The 25,230-nt window shown below is 38.2% G+C and overlaps 1 protein-coding gene across 3 annotated transcripts in view; it reads right to left on the bottom strand.

Moving 5' to 3' along the window:
• Positions 1 to 909: 909 nt before the first annotated feature.
• The window catches only part of ccbe1 (collagen and calcium binding EGF domains 1), a 70,227-nt gene continuing 45,906 nt past the window's right edge, over positions 910 to 25,230 (bottom strand). For 2 of the 3 annotated variants that reach the window (XM_042509328.1, XM_042509325.1), the window contains 9 exons: positions 15,699 to 15,751; positions 15,320 to 15,454; positions 14,190 to 14,327; positions 13,071 to 13,180; positions 11,613 to 11,721; positions 10,143 to 10,282; positions 8,651 to 8,686; positions 4,048 to 4,083; positions 910 to 2,598 (listed from right to left, as the gene is read on the bottom strand). In XM_042509328.1, the coding sequence (XP_042365262.1) occupies positions 2,323 to 2,598; positions 4,048 to 4,083; positions 8,651 to 8,686; positions 10,143 to 10,282; positions 11,613 to 11,721; positions 13,071 to 13,180; positions 14,190 to 14,327; positions 15,320 to 15,454; positions 15,699 to 15,751 (1,033 nt within the window). In that variant the 3' untranslated portion in view covers positions 910 to 2,322. The remainder of the gene's footprint in view (positions 2,599 to 4,047; positions 4,084 to 8,650; positions 8,687 to 10,142; positions 10,283 to 11,612; positions 11,722 to 13,070; positions 13,181 to 14,189; positions 14,328 to 15,319; positions 15,455 to 15,698; positions 15,752 to 25,230) is intronic. The other variant, XM_042509326.1, reaches the window with a different exon arrangement.

Here is a 25,230-nt window from a genome sequence, read left to right as displayed (position 1 = left end):
GGAGAGCTAAACACAGGAAAGAAAATGCAGAAACGTATATGATGGTAAACAAACACTGACACACATCGACGCAGAGCTATGTTACATTGACAGCTTCAGAAAATGAATTGGCTGTTATGTTACATTATATGGAAGGTTTTTCACTGAAGATAACTAACAATTTCATTACATACAACAAAGTTCCATGGCTTTTCCAAAACGTTAAATGACTTTCAGGTTGCAGATTCACTCAGCTATGACCAATATGCTTATTGATAACATGATGGAGCTAACAAATTTAACAAAATAATAACATACCTTAAGTTTCTTGACTATTTCCACTTTCCCGGAGCTCTCAGGGGCAGCACCTCAGACAGTGGAGAGAGCAACAGACATATTATCAGTAATTAAAGAAGTATTCAGATATTTTACTTCGGAAAAGTAGTAAAGAATTCTCCGTGACATGTTAAAGCACTGCACTTAAATTCTTCCTTATAAGAATAATCAGCTAAATGTACTTAAGGTAGGCTATCAACAGTGAAAGTACTTGTTATTTAGTAGACAACAAGATTATATAACGTCTATATAAAACAATGAGAATAAATAATAATGATAATTGAGTTTTAGAAGTTGTTTTGATTAATGGATATGTGTAAAAAAAAATAAAAGTTCTCATATACTCACCTGATAAACCACTTTGTTGAAAAGCAGGAAACATAAAAGCCTCGGATCTGTGCTGTAAAACAAGACTGAAGGTGTCCTCAGTGGCATGTTTTTCAATTTGATTGCATGTTCTTGTTATTTTTGAAAATAAAAATGACTTAAACAAGCTCCGGGAGATTACATCTGCAACTTCTCTTCATCCAAATAAAGGACAGAGTAATAAATGTAAGTTATGAGTGAAAAAAAAAGACCAGGGTGAACAAAAAGTGAGGATGAAAAAACAAAATTTATGACTTCAGAAAAGGCTAAACAACGTCCAAACCACAGCTGGAAGCCTGACGCTAAAACCTTATTCTTACCTCAGAGGCCAAACATGTTCAAACTCTCCCAGCTATGATTTCACAGCCCTCACTAACTCTGACAAAATTGTTATGCTAAGTGAGAATAACGTGGATGATGGCAACAAGTTATGTTAAATTGTATAATCCTACTGCTGTTGTTGGATTTTTCACTTATACAGTTAAACATGATTTTTGAACATATTTCAGAAGGTTAATAGTTAGGGACATCTGTAATTTACCTGTTAACGCTACTGCGACTGTATGCCCTCCTAGTTTGCAATCTTAATTCCACCTGTGGGCATTTTTAAAGGGAGGCTGGTGTAGAGACAGATAATGACAATATAGTAAAACAGAACTGTAGTAAGATAAAATTTACCATCACATCAGTATAAAATTGCTGGCAAATGCTGTGCAATAAACACTTATGGTTGCTTATCACTACCATTATACAGTATTGAAATCCATCTATTGAATGTTTGTATACTGCGTAAAAAGCCTAATAGAAGGACTTCAAGTTGACCTTTTTACCAAAAACACCAAAGATGCATGTATTTCAGCCACAGGATGAGCTGTATGATAAGCCAAGATAAATATTATTTTCATATCTTTTTCTTTAAAGGGACTATGTAAAAGTTTGCTCATCTAAGTAAATATCCTGATTGTCTTTAGCCTTGAAAAAGTTTAAATGCGACTTAAAATCTGAAAAGTCAATAGAAGCATCGCTGGAAATTCTGCCTTTTTTACCATCAGATTGAGTTATCACATTGTAATGTAAGATTCATTCGTCATCCATTTATTTATTTCAATATTGCAGAACTTGATGTGAAGTCGCTGAGAATTTAGTATTTTTTAGAGAATGTCTCCCTCTGGTGGAAAACTATCAGTCATCTATGATCCACAGAGCCATCCAACACCTCAGTTTAATGTATTAATTTACATATATGTTTCTTTTAGAACCTGCTTGTATGCATAATTGCTCTGTCTTTTTTCTCTTATCTTTTCCATTCTTGATTTTTGCTGCATATGTGTATTTTGGAATAAACACATTATAAAACAGCAAAAAAACAGACAAAAAACCTTTGTCTGTGTACATAAGTGGCCAATTAAATTGATAAAGAGGTAAAAACTGCGTGCACAAGAGGCTTGTTTAATGTGTAAAAAAAGTATAAAAAAAACATGCATCTGCACAGTCCTCATTAGTTAAAAAATATTCACACAAACTCTCATTTATCATACAAAAATAAACATCTGTGATTTAAAGGCATACAGTACATTCTGTTTAAATAAAAAAGCAAACCACCTCAATATTTACACCTTACATTATCTAAACCCACCCTCTTTAATTATTCAAGTCAAAGTCCGTTCTCTCTCGCACTGGTTTCTTCTTCCTGTTCTTCTTGGACCCTCCACCTGTTCGAGGTGGAGCTTCTTTGTACTCCTCACCTGAGCCTATATCCACATTGTCCTGATGGTCCCTCCAGCTGTCAGGGACGGCAGGAAAATCCTCCCCTGGAGACAGCAGCGGGCGACCGTACACCTTGCTCTGCAGGTCAGCGATGTCGTTACGGATGTCCGCCATCAGCAGAAGCAAGAAATCAAAGGAGCCTGGAGGGCCCTGCGGGTTGAGTACAACAAAAACGAATTATTTAACAAATATTTATTTTATTATCTTACAAATTATGTGTGAGCATATAATTAACACTTCATTTCCGTACAATTTTGTTTTGTATTGATATTTCCATTGAGTATACGGAGGACACCCCCTGTGTATAATGCAGGGAAATGTATCTCTTTACAGATGGATAGAATCTTGAAGAATTTGCACATTTACCAGTACCAGCCGCACAGGAAAGCCTCAAATAATCACCTGCATCCCAAAAAGACTTTTCCCCATAGACCCACACTGCAGAAGACCCCCATAGCAAACAAATTAACCCTTTGAAACCTGAGCAAATTGGCTTGATTTTTTTCAGAACCATGGGTAAGGGCGACAAGCAACTCAACAATATATGGCCCAAAAATTAGCAAGAAATTAGTAAAAATTTATCAGATAATCACCTGAAAAAATAAGTTCAATAAAAACAAACCACAAACAAGAAAATTACCTCAAGAATGTGCTAAAAAAATATTTTTTTTTTCTGTAACATGATTTTAAATATATAATTGAGAGACTTATAAATATAGTTTTCTGGACATTTTTGCCTCATGTCTTTCGTATCTGACCCCTCACCCCCTCATATGCGCAAGGCAAGCACCTATTAAAATAATTAGACGCCATCGTGTCTCGGTAATATTAAACATCTATAAGGAGCACAGAGACAAAAACAGGACCAATAATGCATGGTGGCATATAAGTGAGGAGGTCAGCCTGAGGGTGTGTGGCCAGTTTTGTGAAAAATTTTGTTGAAAGACGTATGATCCACTACGCATGCACAGTGTTACAAAGCTAGCATGCTACCAATGTTAGCTCGCCATGCCATCAAACTGTTCTCTTGGAAAAAATGTATAAATAGTGCTGCATCACATTCATCAATCACTTAGCTGATTTGTTTTTTTGTTAACTTCCTGTGGTACAGTATACAGAGTTCAGATTATTTAACGTACTGAAGGCACATTCAGGACAAAAAAAAGTGAAGGAGTTCATAAACACATCTGAGCTCACAGGGGTTTCCATACGAATCAATGGTTTTTGGGTTGACTCGCACACGTACAAAGAGCTATGTGGAAATGAGTCGTGAAGTTTCTCTGCATTTCATGGAAAGATTACATTTCTCATGTGACTATTTTTATCCCAACAGAAATCTAGCTGATCAACGAGCTGTGGGCTACAGCTCATGACTTTCTCTCATGATTTGTTAATGTTAGAACCATCAGTGTTTATGTAAGGGGATAATGCTTACTCTGTTCTGGATACTATTTACTTTGAATTTGACAGAATCATTAACTGTGTCTTTTAGAATCCATAGTGGTCTGTTTTTCACTCATGCTTTAGTTCACTTGTATTGTTCTGGATAATGCTAACAAGTTACAATAGTATGGCATCAACACATAGCAAGAATCTTACTGGTGGTCCGACAGGCCCAGGAGCTCCTCGGTCCCCCTGGGGAAACAAAACAAATATTTAGCTTATATGAATTACAGTTGAGGGGGGGGGGCATGAAAAAAATTCATATAATTCTAGTTAGGGAAGTTTTTTTAAAGAGCGAGAGGAAAGGAGAGAAATCTGAGATCAGGATGAGGGTAACCACAAATGGCTGAATAAGCAAGCATATAATTTTAAAGAAACATATTTTATGGAAGATTAAAATCAGATTAGATTTTGTATTATTCCCTCAGCCAGACAGAGGAAAAGATTTAACATTTTGGGGAAAAAAGCTCATTCACTTTTTTTTGCCCAGAGTTAGAAGAGAACATTGATTTATGTCTGAGAGTCGTAACGACCTCCTTTAGGTTTATCTCCCAAAATGTGGCACTATTCCTGAAACTGTGTCCACTGTGTGTAACAGTAAAAAAAGGGCCTGCTGCTCATGTAAAATTAAACATACTGTACATGTAGCTTGACTGTGAAGTATTATGGCAGGCAGTTGACCTTCGGTAGCGCGCACACATAAACACAAACACACACACACATACATATGCACGCACGCACGCACGCACGCACGCACGCACGCACGCACGCACGCACGCACGCACGCACACGCACACACACACACACACACACACACACACACACACACACACATTGACCTGGTCGCTGAGGTTGTTAGCCAGGCTCAGGGTCACACTGGGGCTGTGAGTGTTTTGGCAGATGGTTTGGATTTGTTACTCAGAGAGACAGATTCCCATCAACCTCCAATCTATCCACACAAACATCCCCGCTGTAGTGAGAGAATACCAAGGTACTGCGTCAACAAAGCAGATGCACCTAAGTTGTTCCATACGTGATCCAAAAGCTAAGCAAACAGCGTTACGGGTATAACAAGATCCAAGAGCCAACACAAGATTCTCCTTAGCTTTCCAAGCAGACACTGGATGTCTCTATGACACAAAGAAGTCAAATTTTGGTTGAAATGAATGTCTGATTTTAAATGTCTAATGACATCAGAATTTCACGTGTCGTGGCTGTTAAAATTATAACGATTTGAAGACGTTGAAGTTGCGGTCTCCTCACAACTAAATGTTGTTCTTCTATGTCAAGATGACGGCGTGATTTTTTCTAACAACACAACTTAAATAGAACGAAATATCACATCTGTCATCAGAATTCTACAACAAAGTGATTTGCATTAAATGTTGATACGCTGACATTAAATTTTGGTCACCCAAAGTCACAACCTAAACATCAACATCCTACAAAAATGGCAGCTAGCTGAATTTTATACCTCACACTTAGCAAAAGGTTGTTTTAAGCGCTATATTGTAGGCAACTGGATTTGCTTGAGTGTCTTGAAGACCTCTCATCTTCAGTGCTAACTGACTGGTGGGGAGTTGCAGGATTTATGAAATAGCACTCAGAATTACCATGACCTGAATGACTGAGAGTCTTCCCCAGCATGTAGCCACAGGTTGCAAATCTCAACCTCTGAAAAGGGGTATTTTTATGATTTTAACTCTAGTTGTGTTATGCCATCAAAGCCAGATCTCTGTCGGATTACGATCACTTTCAGGTATAATAATGCTTCAAAGTTAACCACATATTAGCTGCCTGAACTACCTCAACTGCTCCCAGGCTAATTTAATTTTGACGTCCTGTTGGATCACAGAGCTTCAGTTTCTAATCAAAAGTCAGCCTTGGCACTGAGGAGGATAAACTTTTTTTTTTTTTCAAGATTATTTTTTGGGGTATTTTCCCTTTATTTTATAGGGCCTTTGTAGATTGACAGGAAATGTGGGAGAGAGAGGAGGAATGATATGCAGCGAAGGGCCACAGGCTGGAATCAAACCCTGGGCGCTGCAAAGGCCTCAGCATATAGGGCGCACACTCTAGCAGGTGAGCTAGAGGCTGCTCCATGAGGAGGAAAACCTTACCACTCTCACTGCACAACCCAAATACCATCAAAAGATTGATGGAAAGTCGAATTTTAATTTTAACAGGCCCTTTTTCATTTGTAGCTCATCTTTGTTCTGCCTTTGTTGCCACAGCTTCTTCACTAATTAAAACAGCAGCTTTGATTTTCTCTTTCACAAATATTACAAAATGAGTGAGAAGGTTAGAGCAAATCTTGTTTATTAAAAAAAAGTTAGAAAATGAAAAATGTAAACACAAATACCACTGTATCCACTGTGGAATCTGCATTTTTCCTCCCTAATCTGAGGCTTAACCATCTGCTGGAGACACTTTTTTCAGCACTTTTAACGTTTTAGGCTTCTCAGGGAGGCAAAGAAAAGAAAAAAGAAATTCCAGTTTGCCTTTTGAAAGATGGCGAGTCCCTCCCGTCAGCAACTGTTCCCATAATCCATGCAATATTCCACAGAACCGCAACAGCCCAGAGGTATCCAGAGTATTCACACTGGTGGTCAGAAGAAAGTTACTGTGTTGCCACTTAACTAAACTTGCTGTTGGCTTTAGCTTCTTGTTAGATCAGTTCTGACTCAGGCTGCAGAAGGAACTTGTATGTTCTGAAACAATGTGTAATCTCACGTCTGATTAAGCAACGACAAAATTGTCCCAGTTTGGCCCAAGATGCCTGTATACCAGGTACAATGCTTGAAACTCATAATGAAGACTCATAGATAACAATGCTCTATTTGCTCCTTTGGAATATCTAACAATTCGCAACTAGAGGATCAAAATTGTATCTATTGTGGTTTGGCACATCAGTTTTACTCTCAGAACTTGAAGCAACTTGCAGTGATCCTATCATTCACAGGGACAAATTCAGTATTCGTGAGAATGCTGGCACAGGATTGTGGTTTTCCCCCCTGTATGAATATGGAGAAGTTGAGAAGCATTTTTGGCTATTGGGAAATAACTTTTGACAGACATGGTGCTGGCAGATAAACCAACTGATCTACTTGGTACTTCCAAACCTTCTGCAACTCTTTTTTATCTTTCCTTTTAGAAAACCTGTGTTCGGTGAGCCAAGAGTCAAATTCTGCTGCCAGCATGAATGACTCCTTTGCCTAAGGGGCAACACATGCTGGACTGCAGTTCTTCAGTCTGCAACTAAAAAATAGGCTCTCGTCTATAATAGCTGTTTTATACAGAAAAGTAACACTTCATTTCATATTCAAAACTTTCTACACATTCAAGGAATTGGCCCTCATCTGCGTTCCCTAAGAAGTCTAGAATAAAGTTGTGATATTTTGACAAACCACAATTAATACCTCGTGTTTGTATTCCACTGTGAACCAGTGAAGTTGTAGTGACAGTTTACATGCATGTCTGTCCAGACTCATATGTAGCCATGACAGTAGAAAATGCTTCAAATATGGATGTTGCTGCAAACAAGCTACATGTTCTAAAACATGGATGCTTCCTACTCTTCTTCATTTTATCCTCTTGGTCCTATGTGTGAAATTTTGTCATGAAAAAGCATATACATTTTTGAGATATGGCCAAATACAATTTTTGTGAGGTAACAGTGAACTTGACCTCTGACCACCGAAATCAATCATCATAGAGTTTTAGTGTACGTTTCTTCCAAATATGAGGACATTCCCACAAGGTGTTCTTGAGATGATGAGTTTAAGAGAGTGAGATGGACGTACGTTCGAATGGACAGACAGACAGACAACTTGAAAACATAAAGCCTCTGGCCACAGCTGTCACAGTAGCATAAAAAGTGGTAATGCTATGAATAAAAAGTCAGAACTGAATCGCACCATAATACTTAAAGAAAAAATCTACCTGTTCTAATCGTCTGCTGTGCCTTACATTATGCTCTCCTGATATAACAGTATCCCCTTCAGACTGTCTGACAGCCACATAACCTCGTTTGGGACTCTCTGGATGAGACAAAGTTTAGGGAAGCTGCTGTGCACTGCTTTTTATCAGAGGTGGAAAACTGAAAGTAACTGGAAAAAAATACACACACACACACACACACACACACACACACACATATATATAACCTGTGGCTGCTGCAGGGAGGACATAGCCTCTGTACATGGGGCACCCACTCTACCACCTGAGCTACTGGGCGCTCCAAAAGCACTTTTGATCTGGCATCAATCTCCCCAAAAATGTTAACTTCACCCGCTCCAAAGAAGTGCAGCTCACAACTGTTTCCCCAAGCTTTCGGTGGGAAGCACACACAGTGATGCTTAACTACTAGTCAGAGGAAAGACTTCACACTGTCCTTTACTAAATCAAACAAGGCGTGATCTGTCATGTATTTTGGTAATTTTACAATTAGATGTAACTACAGCGTCTGACACATTAGCAAGAAATAAATGCCTATCCTATGACCGATATTGGGTAAGGGAGACGGGAATCACTGAAGAGAACAAGACCTGTTAATTGTTTGTGAACCTAATATATTGGCTACCAGACACTGTAAGACAACAGTGGCTATAGTTATTTTATGTTGTTTTTTTAACAAAATTATTGCTAGGGAAAAATCAGTAGTTGCTGGATATCGGTAGGGACATGTCTGTATTAAATTCTATCAATGCCCTTTTGTTACAGAGAGAGGACAAAGTGACAAAATAGCATCTGAACTCACCTTTAAGCCATCTTTTCCTGGTGCTCCTGGAGCCCCCTGTTAGATGAAAAACAAAATAAAACAATAAATTTCCTTTCACACTCCAAAGACAGCCTGCTGTATGATGTGAAGCACATAAATGGGAATTTGCACGTGACTGTCTATCTGGTGGTGGTTCCCTATCTTGCACCCAGAAATGTATTAATGCTCTATTTAACATTTTCACAGAACAATGAATTTATTAAAAATCTTTACAAATTCTAAAATGACATTTTTATCATGCTTCACCAGCAATTATCTAAAACTAATTTTGTGCCTGCCTTAAGGCCACTTTTGAGTGACTTCAGCTCAGTAGTAGAGCGTGCTTTGATCTCTTTCCTGGAATAATCACCAGTAACGAAGTGTGAAGACACTATAAAAGAAGTCCAGCCAGTATTCAGATCAGTGCCAAACCTGCAAGTCACATACAATACCACAATCATCATCTGTGAGACCGTGACGTGCAGTCGAACATGGGACCTGGTCCTCATAACTGTGCTCAAAATCTGATGAGGTTTTTGTGTAGAGAGACTCCCTTTAAGTCAGCCTTCACCACCATGTGCACTGATTAAAGGTATTAACAGGTTATGAATATAAAGACACACACACAAAGTAATAAATCACTTTCTACTGTACAAACGGAGTTCCAGACTTCTAAGTTTGGCATTGATGCAGCTTGTGATATGACCAATTGCAAGTTTTGATGGTCTGATTTATCAACAATGAGATTGCATAAATAACCAAGCTTTAAAAACCAGAAATATGTCACATTCTTGATTCAGATCCCACTCTTTACTACAGAGGGTTTACACTCGCAGGCAAGACCCAGAGCTGCACAAAAACACAGCGAGCCAAAGAAAACAACTAAAGCTGTAAATGGATTCTACCTTCTCTGTTATTACTGCCATAACCATGTGTCATCTTTTTCCCTTTGCAGAAGCGTATGTCTTTTTAAGAGGGTGAGTGATGGGTTGGGTTTTCCTTTTTTTTCATTTTTTTGCATCAGTTAAAATGCAAGGGTTACTTGGTTTCTCCTACTCATGCTCCTTTTATAAAGACAAATCAATCGCAGCTCTCCTGGGGTCTGTCTCACAATGCAGGATTACAAAATTGGCCGAATAATTTTAGTGAAAAAAATCTGCAAGATAGACAAAAGTAAAAAGAGCTTTTCAATTTTTCACGGCATGCAGGCCTGTCATCGAGAATAATTGAGTAATTCTGCTGTGAAGAGTGACTCTGGACCAACAGAAATTAAAGGCAAAGGTGGACATAAGAGATGAGTTTTCAATAATTATTCAGAGCAGTGGAGGTCACAGTCTAAACACAGACACACTCAGCTTATGCTGTTAAATGTGAGAAATATGACAAATTGAAGTACATATACAATCCTAAGAAAAGATCTCTATTTCACCTGCAAAGAACCATTGTGTGGCAGTTTTGATAAATACATAAAAAACAGTATATATTAACTGACCACAGGTCCTCTGGGGCCCCGTTTGATATGGGACAGGTCTGGTGAGGGTCCGATGGGTCCCATCAAGCCCCTTGGACCAGGAGGCCCAGGGTGGCCTAAGAGTCCCGGAAGACCTGGAGGGCCCTCTGGTCCTGGATCTCCTAAAACAAAACAGACTGATATTAGAGAAATAAAGACAGCTGATCACAAAAAGGTCGTACACAGAATAGATGATGAGTTTCTAGACTAGATTAAATACTCATTAGCCATGCTAGTAGCGCTCGAGATGGTGGTGGGTTGACCACTGTGGTTCGGACTTATCTAGAACTTGCTGTAATTACAACAACTACAGTATGACTGCCAAGGAATGTTGCTGTCAAAATCCTCTGATTATTCCCCTAGTGCTACTAGCTGGTCAAGCTGGCATCACTAAAAATTAAAAGTGGTTTTGAGAGAAATGTTTCAACAATTTATGGATAGATTGCCATGAAACGTGGTACGACTATTTATGTCACCCTCATGATAAATTATAACTACCTTTGTGACATTTTAAAGGGCAATACCAGTTAAGCTAAGAATACTAATATGTTATTTCCATGGCCTAGGAAAGTGTAGTATTTGTGAACATGAGCTACTCTCTCTCAAAGTCCAAAATCAGAGCTAAGTCTCAAACTAATTTATTTTCATCAAGTATGAAGTCTGGAGTTGCTCCATAGACACTGAATGGGAGACTGATTTTGTTTCCCCAATGAGCTTTATTCTGTTGTAGTGACCACAGGGGTCTTCAACATTTTTCAGGCCAAGGACCCCTTAGCTGAAATAAAGACAAAGCAGGAACCCCCACTACATGCACTGTATAAAATACCTTGCACATTACACTAGGCCGTTGGAGGGTGTCAGGCAGGGGACCAAATCCGCCTCAGACTGCATTCTTGATTTGTATTTCCTTTTCAGGTGTACAAGGAAGGAAACTCCACTTTCATAAAGGTAAGGCAAAACATGTTCTGTGTTAATTCTTTCAGACATATTCTAATAACAATAAAAAAGAATAAAAAATATATATCATTTGGAAGCCCCCCTGCAATCATTCAGAGGACCCCCTGTTGAAGAACCAGGGTTTAGAGTGCTGAAACAGAGTGTATATTTGTACTAAGAGCAGTCCCCTGGGTGACATCACAAAGAGTTTGTGTCTGTTTTGTGACTGTCTTAGACCATAAAAATAACGTGAATTTTGAAAATGGGTGTTGCTTACCTTTAACTTTTCATCTACCATCACCATGAAAATGTCATTTTGTCCAGTACAGTTGTTTATGACCATTGTCGCTCTCAGCATGTAACAATACTGAAGTTAGCATTTGGCTTAAAGCACAGCTGTGCCTGAGTATAACCTCAAAGAGCTGCTAGCATGGCTGTAGATTCCTGCTGGATTCAGGCCAGTTTCTTTGAGCAGAGTCTGACACTGTTTTATTATCTTAAGCTTCATGTGTTTACCTGGGGGACCACGGAGACCTGGAGGCCCTGGTAAAAATATGGGCGAAGTCAGGATTTTCTCGCTGGTCATCTGCTCAGGGACGTCAGCACTGTTTGACAGCAATGCCATCTTGAATAAGGATTCAGAAAATAATGACTGAATGAGCAGGTCAATGACAAGTAAACTACAAATAATTGAATGAATTATAAATCAAATGGAGAACATGGCCAACAAAAATACACATTTCTAATGGGTAGAAGGCATTTTTCCCCTTAATTTGGAAGTGATGCTAAACATCCAACTGTTTAACAACCATTTGGTTGTCATTCCTAAAGTGGTTACACATACAATGCTTCCTTAAGTCCTGCAGTGTCAAACAGGACAAGAAATTACACACTGAAGGGCCAACCTGAGGTGAAATTACATTAAAATTATATTCCCTGCCAAAGATGAAAGCTGATCCTCCATCTGCTACAAGCTGTAACCCAGACAGATGGAGGGCCAGGCAACCCCTCTGCATTATTCAGCAAGACCAGGAGAGTTCCTGCTCTGTATGCTAAGTGGCATCCTTGGGAAAAGTTATCTTTGATCTCTGTATAACATCATGTGGATCTGACAGTCCCAGAGGGAGACATGTGAAAGACCTTGCTATGCTGCAAGGGCCAAAAAATCTGAATTCATGCACATAAACATATGTCCACACATACACACACACACTCACACATACACTGACTGAGGTCGTGGTTCACCTGCTGATACGTGAAAATTATGCAAGACTGTAGCCTGTGACCTTGGGCACAGGTGTTTGAACCACAGCGTGATCCTGCACTCATACTCTAAACTTCCCATAATATGTGTAAATTATAATATACTTTTTCATAAACTGAAATAATACACAGAAATTTCATTTTGTTTTCTTAATATATTAACATTGAGAAAAAAAAGTAATAAACTGTATAGCTGCCCAAGCACTTGGACCACACAGCTGGAAGCAATATATAACGTGTTAAAGCCGAGGGTGTTGAGTGCCACTGCTGACAGACTCGTGCTCAGATAGGTTCAGACGCCTGTGATTACACAGAGGAAAATGTAACCCACTGTTGAGTTTCACGCAAACTGCCAACCAATTCCCACTCACAGAGAAAATCTAACAGCTACAGTACAGGAAGCTTTTTCAGACATTTTTTATTAGGAAATAAAGTGCTACAATAAATCTCAGGGAAGCTGTAAAAGTCTGCCAGCTGTTGCTCCTGAAATACTGTCAGGTATGGATTCCATGGAGATACAGCGAGATCTTTAGGTGGTGATAAAGGAACAGAGCAGTTCTGCAGATATTTACGTTCAGCTGAATCAAGAAGGGTTTGTTTAAAGCTCACAGATGCCTTTCTGTGGTCAACCACAGAATGCTAAAAGAGGCTGCAATTCTACACTTGTTAAACAGAAATGCATTTTTTTTAGTTTATTTTTCTGCCGCTCACCTTCTGTTTAAGCTGCAGGACCGACATCCTGATCTGGTGGAAATCGTCACATGTGGCTGAGCAGGTTCCAGCATTCATCACGTTGTCAGACTTTTCAAAGAGATGCACTGCTGAGAATTGGGAAAAAAATGTTCCTGTCACTAAAATTACCCGAAAATGGTTCTTTTAGAAAATCATCAGAAAAAGGAAAAACATATCAGATCTAAAAAAAAAAAAAAGTAGAATTATTTCGCACAATTTGACTAAGTAAGTTTTCAATGTGTTCATAAAATTATGTTAAAGCACAACTATTAAAAGAAAAAAACAATCCAAACACCAAAAAAGACACACCTGTAAGGGTCCATATTCCTGAGTCACACAGTGCTTGTCTGATGATAGTCTGACGGATTGTTGCAGGTAAAATAATGCAATATAATTAAGATACTTGCATATTTAAACATCTTGACAAAAAGACTGGGTACTGAGGAAAATTCTTTCTATGATTATCTTCTTTAACTGTATTCAGAGACCATGTTAAAGTTTAAGCAATAAACATGAAAAGCACAAAGCTTACTACGTCTCCTGGTTTTGTCTGTGGGCTGGAGTCGAATAAACTCTATGAATGCATAAATTTAATGGATGAGTTAAAGTGCCTCGACACTAATTTCCTCACTGCGTTACAAAGCAGCAGGACATAAAGCAGGAGCATGACTATATGAACCATCGTCTCTCACTCTCCAGCCTCTCCTAAGTTGCTATAATAGGTAATGGATGATAAACACATGGGAGGAAGTAGCAAATCTGCAGCCCCTGACCGCTTCACTGGCGACTGAATCTGGGGCGGCAAAATACTTTATTATCGCCGGGACCATTTGTGATGTTCTCCTTTAATGCATCCAGCAAATCAGAAAAGACCAGGAGTCACGGGGGCAGCGGTGTGTTTGGGAGACAGAAATGTTCTGACATGCACAAGCAGCTTGGATGTGTAATGACTACCAGGTGTCTATGTTTGCAGTACCCCCCCAGCTCCTCCCCATCTCTTTTTCTCCCATCAAACAATAATGTGTGGTCAGCTCCCCATCACAGTCAGAAGTGCCCTTGAGTAAAGAGAAAGTGTCTGAGTAAAAATACTATTCTCACCTCTCTCCCCCTTGGTGCATGTTTTCCCATCTTCTTCCAGGAAATAGCCTTTCTCACACTCACACCTGTAGCTCCCCACAGAATTGATGCAGATCTGAGAGCATGTAGTCATGTTTTTGTCTGCACATTCGTTGATGTCTATAAGTTGAAGTGACAGATACAGAGGAGATACAACAAGCAGTTAAAAGAAAGACAGGGTCTATTAATACAAACATACATTTCCAATTACATTTTAAAAATACAGAAAAGTATATTTTATACATTTTTTCACTATTAGCACCTTCTTGGCTGAAATTATGGGATGTTAAGTGTCTTGACATCAACTGCAGCGATCAGCACAAGGATTTGATACACTGAAGATTTTACACATATGACCCTTGACAATGTCATCTATATGATGCGTCACAATTTGTCCATTCATCAAAAAGAAAGAATCTATTTAGCTTTCATGAATACAAGGTGGTCAAATGGTGGTTATTAACTCTCAATGACAAAAATGTAGGAAAACTGATATGAAAACTAGTAATCTGAATTAAAGACAAAAATAAATAATTACATACTAATAAAGAGCATGGATTGAAAGCCAAATTACACCTAAAACATCTAAAGTCAGTCGCATTCATGCATTGCAGTGTGCTAGTATAGTAAAATGGGCACTCAATAATTTTTTTACAACCATTAAACAAAAACATGTGATGCAATCTTATATTCTGCTGCAGTTTAAGTCAGTGGACCAGAACTTTCTGCAAACCCTCTCCAACCCTAACCCAAAATAAAAAATACTTTATTTTCTTTTCTAATGATCTAGATTGTTTAAGATATTGTTATAGATATTAGAGAAAAAGCTGACATTTCTATGGCCGATATCCCCAATACTCATCAACTCACACCAAAGCAGTCTAGACTCATTAATAGCACTATATGCATTGTTTACTTTTAGGGTGAAATGTCCCTTTAAGGAATGCTATTAGACAATGCAGTGCATGTGTCTTCTAACTGGCTGCACTCTGGTTCAATATAGAGTGATCAGTTCTAATACTTTTAACTGATACATGAGAATATGAGAATTTGAAACATATCCTCATTTTAAAGATAAATTATTTTTATTAAGGTGTTGTGCAAGGTCTCACCCAGACAGTAGGGCTTCTCTCGGTTTCTGTGGCGCTCACGGTCATAGCGGTAGCCGGGGTAACAGGTGCACACAACTCGACCGAAATGGTCAGTACACTGTTGCTCACAGGGGGCGCCAGCACACACATCATAGTCTGTAGAAATACATGATCTCTTGTGTTTAATCAGTATAAACACAAGAGAACACACATCCATCTCATATTCATCTTTTTCATTTTTCCTGTCATGCCATGTCAAACACTCAAGGAGGTTAAAATAATATCAAGTTTAGTGAAGTCTGTCAAAGGATCAAAGATCATACAGTAAGGGACAAGATTGAAGAGAATTCCAAAAAAAATCACAAATACACAAGACAGACATCTGAACAGTTTTCCATACCTTCAGGAATACACTGGCCCAACACAAACTTGAAGCCCTTGCAACATTTCTTTCTGTAAAATATCAAATGGACGTGAATATAAGAAATCCAAAACACTTTCACAATCACACAACAGGTCCCACATTTCAATATGACGTGCATTATGTTTGACATGCAACATTAATAAAGATCTGCTGAATATGTTGGGATCCAATGATGGAGTCTGTTTTTACAATTGTGTTTGTTAATGTGGGAAGCAACTTCTTGAAGACTGATGTTGCCAAAGTAAACACACACACACACACACACACACACACACACACACACACACCCAAATACACAGAGAGAGAGCTGTCTGCAGGTTTCATTGCATTGTCTGGCCTGTTTTTGCATGTTCATTCATGTCTGACAACACTTATGAATTACTGTTAAAATCCCCTGTTTGGACTATCCTGGCAGTGTGGCGTTTCTTGTTTCTTTTAAAAAAAAAATGTCCGTTATGACTCCTTCATAAATGGCAAAATACCAAACTTCATTCTTCATTTATTTTCTGTTTCTGTCAAATCAGTTTTGTTACTGCTTACTTGTATACATCTTTCCTTTCCAATTCAGAATTTCCATTCCAATATGCACATCTTCAGTCATACAAGTTATGTAATCTCACAGATGCCGTGACAAATGAACAGATGAAATACTGTTTGACAATTAGTTTGTGTTTGTTTGTGTGCATGTAGATGAGAGTGAAAACAGCTTGATGAGACGATGTGAAGTAACAAACTAGTGAGCTTTCCTTTAACATCCTCTCTGTTGCATCATTTCTTCCCTCATCTGTATTTAGTTTAATTCATACCATCTCCTTGATAGCATATTGTTGCAATATTTTATCAGGAGGATGAGTCGCATCAACATGAGGTAATATTCATCCCTCGCTCACGCTCTGCTTTAAGGAAAAGTACTACCAGGTGTTACTTTCAAACAGGAGGTGATAAAAAAAACCAATTACACCATGAAGTCATGGCAATATAGTGCAGTCAAATTTACTTTGAAAGTTGTGCTGAAAAATGATAATGCTTTACAGCTTTTATTCAGGACCCAGTTATGATGATGGGGCATTCCTACGGGCCTGTTTGGTAATTTCATATAATGAAAGCTCTCCTGTCTCTGCTCACAAGCATTAAAAACAATTGATATAATTTATTTTCACATTTACTTAAAGTAACATGATTCATCAGCTCTCAACCAGGGTACCCACAGGAGAGCGAGACTCTACAGCTATAGAAGTGGTTCTGTGAGGCTGAGTTATAGATTTTATTAATCAAGACGGCACCTATACAATTTCAACAGAGTTGCTCACCTAGCACATACACCAAAGAATTTTCCAAGCTTCTGGTTTACGTGCGTGGTATGCAGCCCACTGAATTGCCGATGTGCGGTAGTGATTCTCGCGCTGGCTCATAGGCTTCACATTATGATGACATCACAGATTCTTAAATCGCTTCTCTCAGCTTGAGAAAAGTTTTACAAATATAAAACCACCATGGCTCAACAATTCAGGTTATAAAGAGTTAAAACGGGCCTTGTTTGCAGTTTGAGGTGCCCTGTCAACAGTTTTACAGAGGAACTTTTACAATGGTTTGATATTTACAATGGTGGCCTGATGGAAAAATGTTTTTTGGGCCAGAGGGGATTTTTTTGCTACAATACTGAGAACGGTTACTAGGAAAAATTGGCTGCAAGGCTGAGCAGCTTTCCTGAGGCCAATGCTAAATGCAAGCATTACACACAACCTAATTTGAATATCATTAATTAAGCTATTCGGTCATAAACCTAAGTATTGGACAAATAATTGGAAATATTGGCCAAATAAAATTATGATCTGATCATGGCGCTGGATTAAAAGTTATGGGATCTCTAAATTTATGGATTCGAGAGGGGAACATTAATGTTTGCACCAATTTTCATGGCAATCCTTCCAAAAGTTATCAAGAAATTACACTCAAATCCACAAATGCCAACTTCACTGTACAAGAGAAAACGTCAGGCGATCAACACAGTGAGCAGGATTCATTCTCATTTGTTCAAAATGTCATGGCAATCTAGCTGAAAGTCTTGTGAGATATTTCAGTCTGGATAAAAGTGGTGGACTGACCGATATTGCCATGCCTGCAGCTAACGTGTGGTAAAACAGTCTGAGTTCCTCCTTCTAAACACTTCACCATAAAAAATCCAAATAACACACAAGGGAAAAAATGAAGGGGAATGTCGTGCAAGAGTAAGAAAAGCTGAATTTGTTATCTGAGGAGAGTTAAACTGACATTTTTCAGATTGATTATCTCTTAAATGGCCCATGGGAGACTTGGAACAGAATGAGTGTGTATCACAGGATCTCTTAATTTCAGTTTCTCAGCTTATTACAGTAAGATTTTCCATTTACTACTTCCAATTTTATTCATGAATCAAGAGGCCTGTCTACAGAAAGGTCATGCTTTTCGCAGTAACATCATCACAGAAATATAATCCTAGTAAAACAAAGTAAATCATTGACTCTGCGCAACTGCCGTCTAATGGGTCTACCTTCTACAGTCTAATGCTTTTACAGTCATTTTCATGGGTATAGGATATACAGAGGAGCCAAGTACTTATTCACTCACATAAATTAATATTTACTACCTAAAGAGGGGCCATGAGAACCTTCCTTGCTGCACTTGAGGCTCCCACTGAAGAACATTAACCTGTAACAACCTCATTTCAAGTCTTTGATTACAATTAGCCTGCCACTCAAGAGACCCTCCATGTAGTAAGAGCAGGCCACATGCAGTGTGTGTACAGCTAAATATAACGTGTGTGTGCAATTTTGTGTGTTGTGTGTTTCATTAAATATTTATGCAAGTGTTTACTGTTTACTTAAAGGGAGGTATGGGTATGGGAAAAATAATAATATTTCCATTGTGAATAAATTCATTTTCATTGCAAGACAAAACACAGTGGGCTAGATTTGGCCTAGAGAGCCTTAAATTGAGTATCACTGAGCTACTATATAGTGGATGAAATTTACCGCAGAGCATTCAAACACTACTATAAAATGGTGAACACTCTATATAGTGCACTGTTTTCATGATAGGGAACAGTTTCTAACACAGCTTCTAAGTTTTGTTAATAAGCTCTTTTGTTTTGTTTTTTTTTGTTTTTTTTATATAACCTACAGTAGTTTGCTTAAGTTAGTTACTGGAGCCTCCCTAAATTACTTTATTAATGTAGGATATTCATTAAGCATGGAAATACAGCGTGTTTTTATTTTAGGCAAAGATAACTGTGCAGTAAAATGTACCAGTGCATACCAAACTGTGGAAAGTTGTTCCTTTTTCTGTCTTTCAAACTGTGTAAGATAATCTCAACTCGGCATATGTTTTGGTGTTTGTGGGTTCAGAGCGCTGATCTGAGGATGATTTCCTGCGTGACCCAATATTTCATGTCACAATAACATCCCCATGAGGACAGAACGAACTTATAGCAAATAACCAGCGTAGCAAAATAACCAGGCTTGGTTGAACAATCATGAGAAAACAAACATCTATGTCCGTCTCCAGCAGCTCATGAGAGAGGCGACAACATCCCATGGAAACTGGGTTCATATCTGTGTTCAAGTTTATTTTTTTCTGAACTGTATCTTTATTAAATTATAACTCAGGGAAATGCTTATTAGCCCAATAATTCTCTACCTTATTGCACTTTCTCTCTTTATATCATTACATAAACAAGTCTAAAATTTAAGTCATATTTGGTTACCTTGCAGATTAAAGCACTTTTAAAACAAAATGACAGTATTATCTGTTATTTTCCATTTAGGAAAATTGATTTAATTTAACATTGTTGATTTCTGATGTTGTCCCTTTGATAACCTTTTTTATTTTGACACGTGGACATGAAAACAGGCAGACCGGGAGAGGCAGACACGCAAAACCAAGATGGTAATGATATGACCTGTCCACAAGTTAAAATAACATGCCTGGTAAAGATTGTGGGTGATGGATACTGAGCTGAAGGTCAATGCACTAAAGCGATAAAATAACCTGAAAACAACTCCATGATTTACAGTCGGGGGATGGAAAGTTGTCAGGTCTTTGATATGGAAGGTCTCAGAGATGAACTGCAGATACATGACATTATCATTCTTGTCACAAACCAGATGTATAGCTATGTTAGCGCTGAAATTTGTTTAAAATTTGGTTTTAAGTTATTGTCCAGTTAGTAATACCCCTCAGTCAAAATATCACATACTTTAAAGAGTTGGGCTTTTTTAATAATCACATGACATGTTGTGGCAGTGGTTAAGTCTGCAATTAGTGCTTTTAGTCAAAACACACCATTCCAGTATTGCAAGTGTTAAAGTCGCTTGGGGTAAGATTGCAATATTTTCCCACAGTCAGGGCCAAGTCAACTCTTTAAGAAGAAAGTCTTCATATAAATACAGAATATATAAAGTGTGTGCGTGAACTCCAGCCTCTGCCAGAGCACACTGGTGCTTTCATCAAAAAGGATATAACTCTTTCCAAACAGATTTGTTTATATTTACACAACTGTCTGAATCAATATCTTGCATTGATTTTCAAAAGGCTATTTATGTCACAGTCCACCTCAGCTCCTCTCACTGTGTTTGAACAGCAGAAAGATCTAAATCCCTCTCTATATTGACACACTAGAGGACAGTAAAAGAGCACTTAATAGAATAACCCCTATCCAAAAGATTAAGCATGGGTAATCAGAGGCGAAGCTCCTCATAATATTTGGCACACAAAACAAGATCATGCAGAGTCATTATGCACAGAGCCTTAACACCTTTCATAACAACAGCCAAGAATACAGTGCTGTGCAAGCTTGTTAGATGCTCATGTACTTCATGCAAATCAGCAGACAGATTCAAAACACATGTGGATTTCATTCATATTCATGAGTGCGAGAACAAGGGGGGGAAAGATATCCCAAATGCATTCATGACACTTTTCGACATGAATATCAATGAGTTTCCAGAGTCGCATGCCTACACGCACACAATACCATCTTGTTGACTAACATTTAACTTTAGTAGACTGTGAGTCCAGCATTTGTGCAGAATGAGCACATCACAGACAATCTGATTGTTTTGTCACCTGTGCCTTTTTGCACCTAAAGGTTATTTAATTTTGCCAGTGGTCCATATCATTTTACAGCCTTCCTTGAAATCTAGACATAGATTAGTCTGACCTCAGTTACCCCGGCTGAACCTAAGCACTCTAATTACCTTAAAAACACTGGACCTCCCCTGAACCAACATGCTGGACCAGCCTGGCTTGACTTTGTCTTGTAGTGAAACACACTAATTCACGCTGACACACATGAGTTAAAGTGGACATAAATATAGCATGAGCACTTTTTTTCCTCTTTTGCCAGTCTGTTTGATTTTTAACCGTTGTTTATTTACTTTTTGACAATTCTTATTTTCTTTCTTTTTCCTTCTAGAAATGTATATTATTTCAGTACTATTGTATTTAGATATATATATTTATTTTAGAAACATGTATATCTACCTATGTCTATATTTGTATTGACATTTTTACACATTGTTATTTAATTATTATAGTTAGCATTGGTTATTTTCCCTGCTACATTATGTTCTCATATGTGTTGTTATTGTTATACATCATCATCATCATCATCATTATCAATACTATTATTATTACTTTTATAATTACTATTACCATCATTGATAATAATTTCAATTACAACTTGCTACATTTGCCAGAGATAACATTATTGTTGTTTGTTGCTTAACAGATTTGTGTGTTGTATGTATGATTGTCATGTCTCTTGCACATGTAAAATTAAAAAATAAAAAATAAAGTTCTATTGAAAAAAAAAGAATGCACAAAAAGTGCACAAGGATGAGGCATACAGTACATGTGCACCTTCACATGAGAGGCCCTCTTAATCACAGCCCAGCGTGCTTTTCTCTCAAACCGGGATAACAATTACAAAACTAAAGGGTACCACACACACAAACACACACAGCTGTGAGACAACACGTGCAGTCTGCTCAGTGGAGGCTTGTTTGTCTAGCAGTGATATACAATAACATGTCTGCATTCCACTCAAGAGAAGACGTTTGTGGTGAGGACACAACTTCCACACTCACGCCATGAATGCTGAATCTTAAGCTTGACATGAAAGCTCAAGTTTGACATGAAAGAAACAAATATTGGTTAAGAATCTAATAATGACTTCAACAATTGTTATGCTCATCATGATCCTCTCTGGCTTCCCACTCCCGTATTGCATGAGTGTTGCATCATCATCCTTAATATCTGCCAGCCACCCTCAATTTGCCATTGTCAACAGGACCATGGCGGCTCCTGACTGTTGTGAAAGACCCACAACAAAGAATCAACCCATTTATTATGTTTGTACAAAACTTTAAAATCTTTAAAATCAGACATTTCCTCCTCAACAATAACTCTATCATCAGTCTGGACTGCAGCATTTCCCCTCAGCCTCCAGTTTATTGATGAAGTCTGCTTGTTGTGTCTTCCCTCTATTTTTAGCTGCTCATTTCAGATCCAAAAGCCTGGCATTGACACAGTAAACTATCTAAAATGCAACTGTTCATCTGTTCATGTATTTTGCAGTTATACTGCCTACTTAGTGTTCAGTATTAGCCATTGGCAGGGTCAACGCTCCACTCACTCTCAACTCTGCACAACAGGCTCACACATGTTCCTCTGTTATAGACTCAAAGTCCAGTTTTCAAGAGCTACATACGTCACCTTAGATCAGGCATGTCCAAAGTCTGGCCCGGCGGCTAAATGTGGCCCATGGATAAATTTAAAATGGCCCTCAGCTTGACTTTCAAAATACACTATAAGTGTCCCTCCACACAAGTGGTTAATCAAGCTAGTTCACTTTGCATTTTTTCCCTTCGCTTCATGACGGCTGCACTTTACAACAGCTTGTCGATGCACACCAAGTTGAAACTGCACAGGTGGAACTAATGTGATTTCATAAACAGAAGATAAACAAAACAAAAGTTACCAAACAGCAGACATTTCCTGCTAAGCAGCACATATGGCCACAGCAAAGAAGTCCACAATGAGGGTCAGTTTGTGTTGTTGTTTTTTTGTTTCTTTTCTGTTACACTTTTAATACCCCATTTAATTCAAGAAGCAGCTGTAAAACAGTTGTCAGGACATCTCCAACTGCAAACAATATCAAAACTACTAAGTTTTGAGCCATGGAGGCTTTGTATTGGTAAACTTTTGGTAAAATCTATAAGCCCAGTGGGAACTCGAAGGTGGGGCCATTGGGAAAAACACTACTGTGCATAGTCCGCAGCCTCTGTAAATCAATAAAAATAAAAAAAAGACGAATGATGATAAGATTTCCAGTAAGTAGACAACATCAAAAATATGGAACAAAAGTCCACATTTTCATCTTTTCAATAAGAGGAAGTGAGACTTTATATTAAACAAAGTGCTTCGTCTTCTCTTCCTATAGTCATAATGGATTCCTCACTTCATGATTTGTATGCACTACTTATTAAATGCAATAAATAACAGAAATTATTGGGTGTTTAATGTTGTGACCATACATTTAAGGCAGATTAAATTCTGACACTTCCATATAAACCCTTTCAGTTATGCTTAGAAACAACTGCAAACAAACATAGGCGCGCGCACACACACACACACACACACACACACACACACACACACACGCACACACACAGACAAACACATACACAGACATCAGGCGCCCTCTCTGCAGCTTGAGGGTCACCACAGTGTAATATAAACAAATTAACAAAGGTACACCACAGTTTGTAAGGCGTCCTGGTTTAAGCGTTTGCTCTGGAGACTCACATTTTATCGTTTAGAAATAAACCTCTAGCATGTCAAAATGTGTCCAGTCTCTGTGAGCACACACTGGTTGTCATGACAAACAGGAGATAAAGTTAAGCAACACATTAGCAAGTCCAAAACCAGACAAAATACAGTAAATTAAGAGGGACAGTTACTTCTGCCAGTGCCGTATCCAAAAAACAATACCCTAGGAGAACCAGAGTTTATAGAAACACATAAAAAACAAAGTACAGACGGTACCTCTTCAGAATGTCTGGATACCTTTGTGTTTTCCAAACCTACAAACTGAAAAAACTCCAGTCTTGGAAAGGTCTTCCATTCTGCTAAAAATACTACAGAAAAGGAAGGAATCAGACATCAGGGATTGTTGCAGACTATAATTTTCTCTATAGTGGCAGACTTTCAGTCTTAAGGCACTCTTGAAAATGTGTTGCCGATTCTTCAGCTCTGCTGTATTATGTCCCATTATTGTCAGTAATTATAACGTAATTACGGGCAATTGTTTGGAGATGCCATAAAAGGTAAACGATGTTGGAGAAATATGTTTTTCCTCAAGCTGATATCCCTCTGTTGGAGGCAGGCCATTACAGACAACAATTGTAGCACTATAACCCCAAAGCACTTAGCAGTATAACTCAGCATGAAGACTAAAGGGGCATTTCAAAGACTGAGGGGTCCAACAAAAACTCAGCTGTTCCAGAGCTTCATGCAAGCACTGAAATTTAGAAAGAGGAAGGTGGATTAGAGCCAGTTGTTACTGGCAAAATACCTCGACAACACAAATAAAATGTATAAAATGTTTTTAATATCTGGTGTTGTACTAAGATGACAACAAGTCGAATATCTGACAGATAAAAGTACTGATAAATCTGCAATGTTGATAATTGCATAGTCCTGACATATTATCACATTATACTGACTAATGCAAGAAAACCACAGCCTGCTTCTACATCTAGCAGGCACACAGCAACATCAACCCATTGGAATCCATAAAGCCAAAACTGTGAGCTTAATGAGGCTAATAGGTTTTAATAAAGCGACATCTCTCTGTGGGTTATTTACTTAAAGCAAACCCTTTTACATGTAGTCTGATCTGACTGTATCTTAATTTGCAAAACTTTAAAAATGAGTGTCGACTACACCATAGTCTCACATAGCCAGACCTATCTGGTACTGTGCCAAAAATCGAGAAACATTCACTCTAGGTTGTTTGTATTTCTTTAAATTAATCACAATCCTCCTCTTGGGCAGCGCTGAGCAGAGGAAGCAGCGACAGTGGGCTTAGAGTAGAGAGAGAGAACTTTTGGTGGAACCTGTAAATGGGTAAATCCTCAAAAACAAACAAACACCATACATAAAACATTAAAAGATGGTTTGGTGTGTAGGTTGCTAGCTCAGAGGTTTTTGTTGTGAAAGAGATTATTTTAGGGGGACGAAATCCTTTATTTATACGTTTTACTTGATTAAAAAGCCTTAATAGTTTGAAAGTACTTTATCACTATACTGATTAAACAAATCTAGTGCAAAAATATATATAAATGTATTTATACGGTAGTCCACCAGTTTAAAAGTTTTCTTCCATTCTTCCATTCTCTCCTAAAATCCCCCCTGAATCCCTATTGTTCGGATAAGGAAAAAAGGAGAAAAAAAAATAAGATTAGGG

This window comes from Plectropomus leopardus, chromosome 20 (assembly GCF_008729295.1).
Source record: "Plectropomus leopardus isolate mb chromosome 20, YSFRI_Pleo_2.0, whole genome shotgun sequence".
Taxonomy (NCBI): domain Eukaryota; kingdom Metazoa; phylum Chordata; class Actinopteri; order Perciformes; family Serranidae; genus Plectropomus; species Plectropomus leopardus.
Note: the sequence above shows the minus strand (reverse complement) of the source record. Positions and strands in the feature narration are given on the sequence as shown.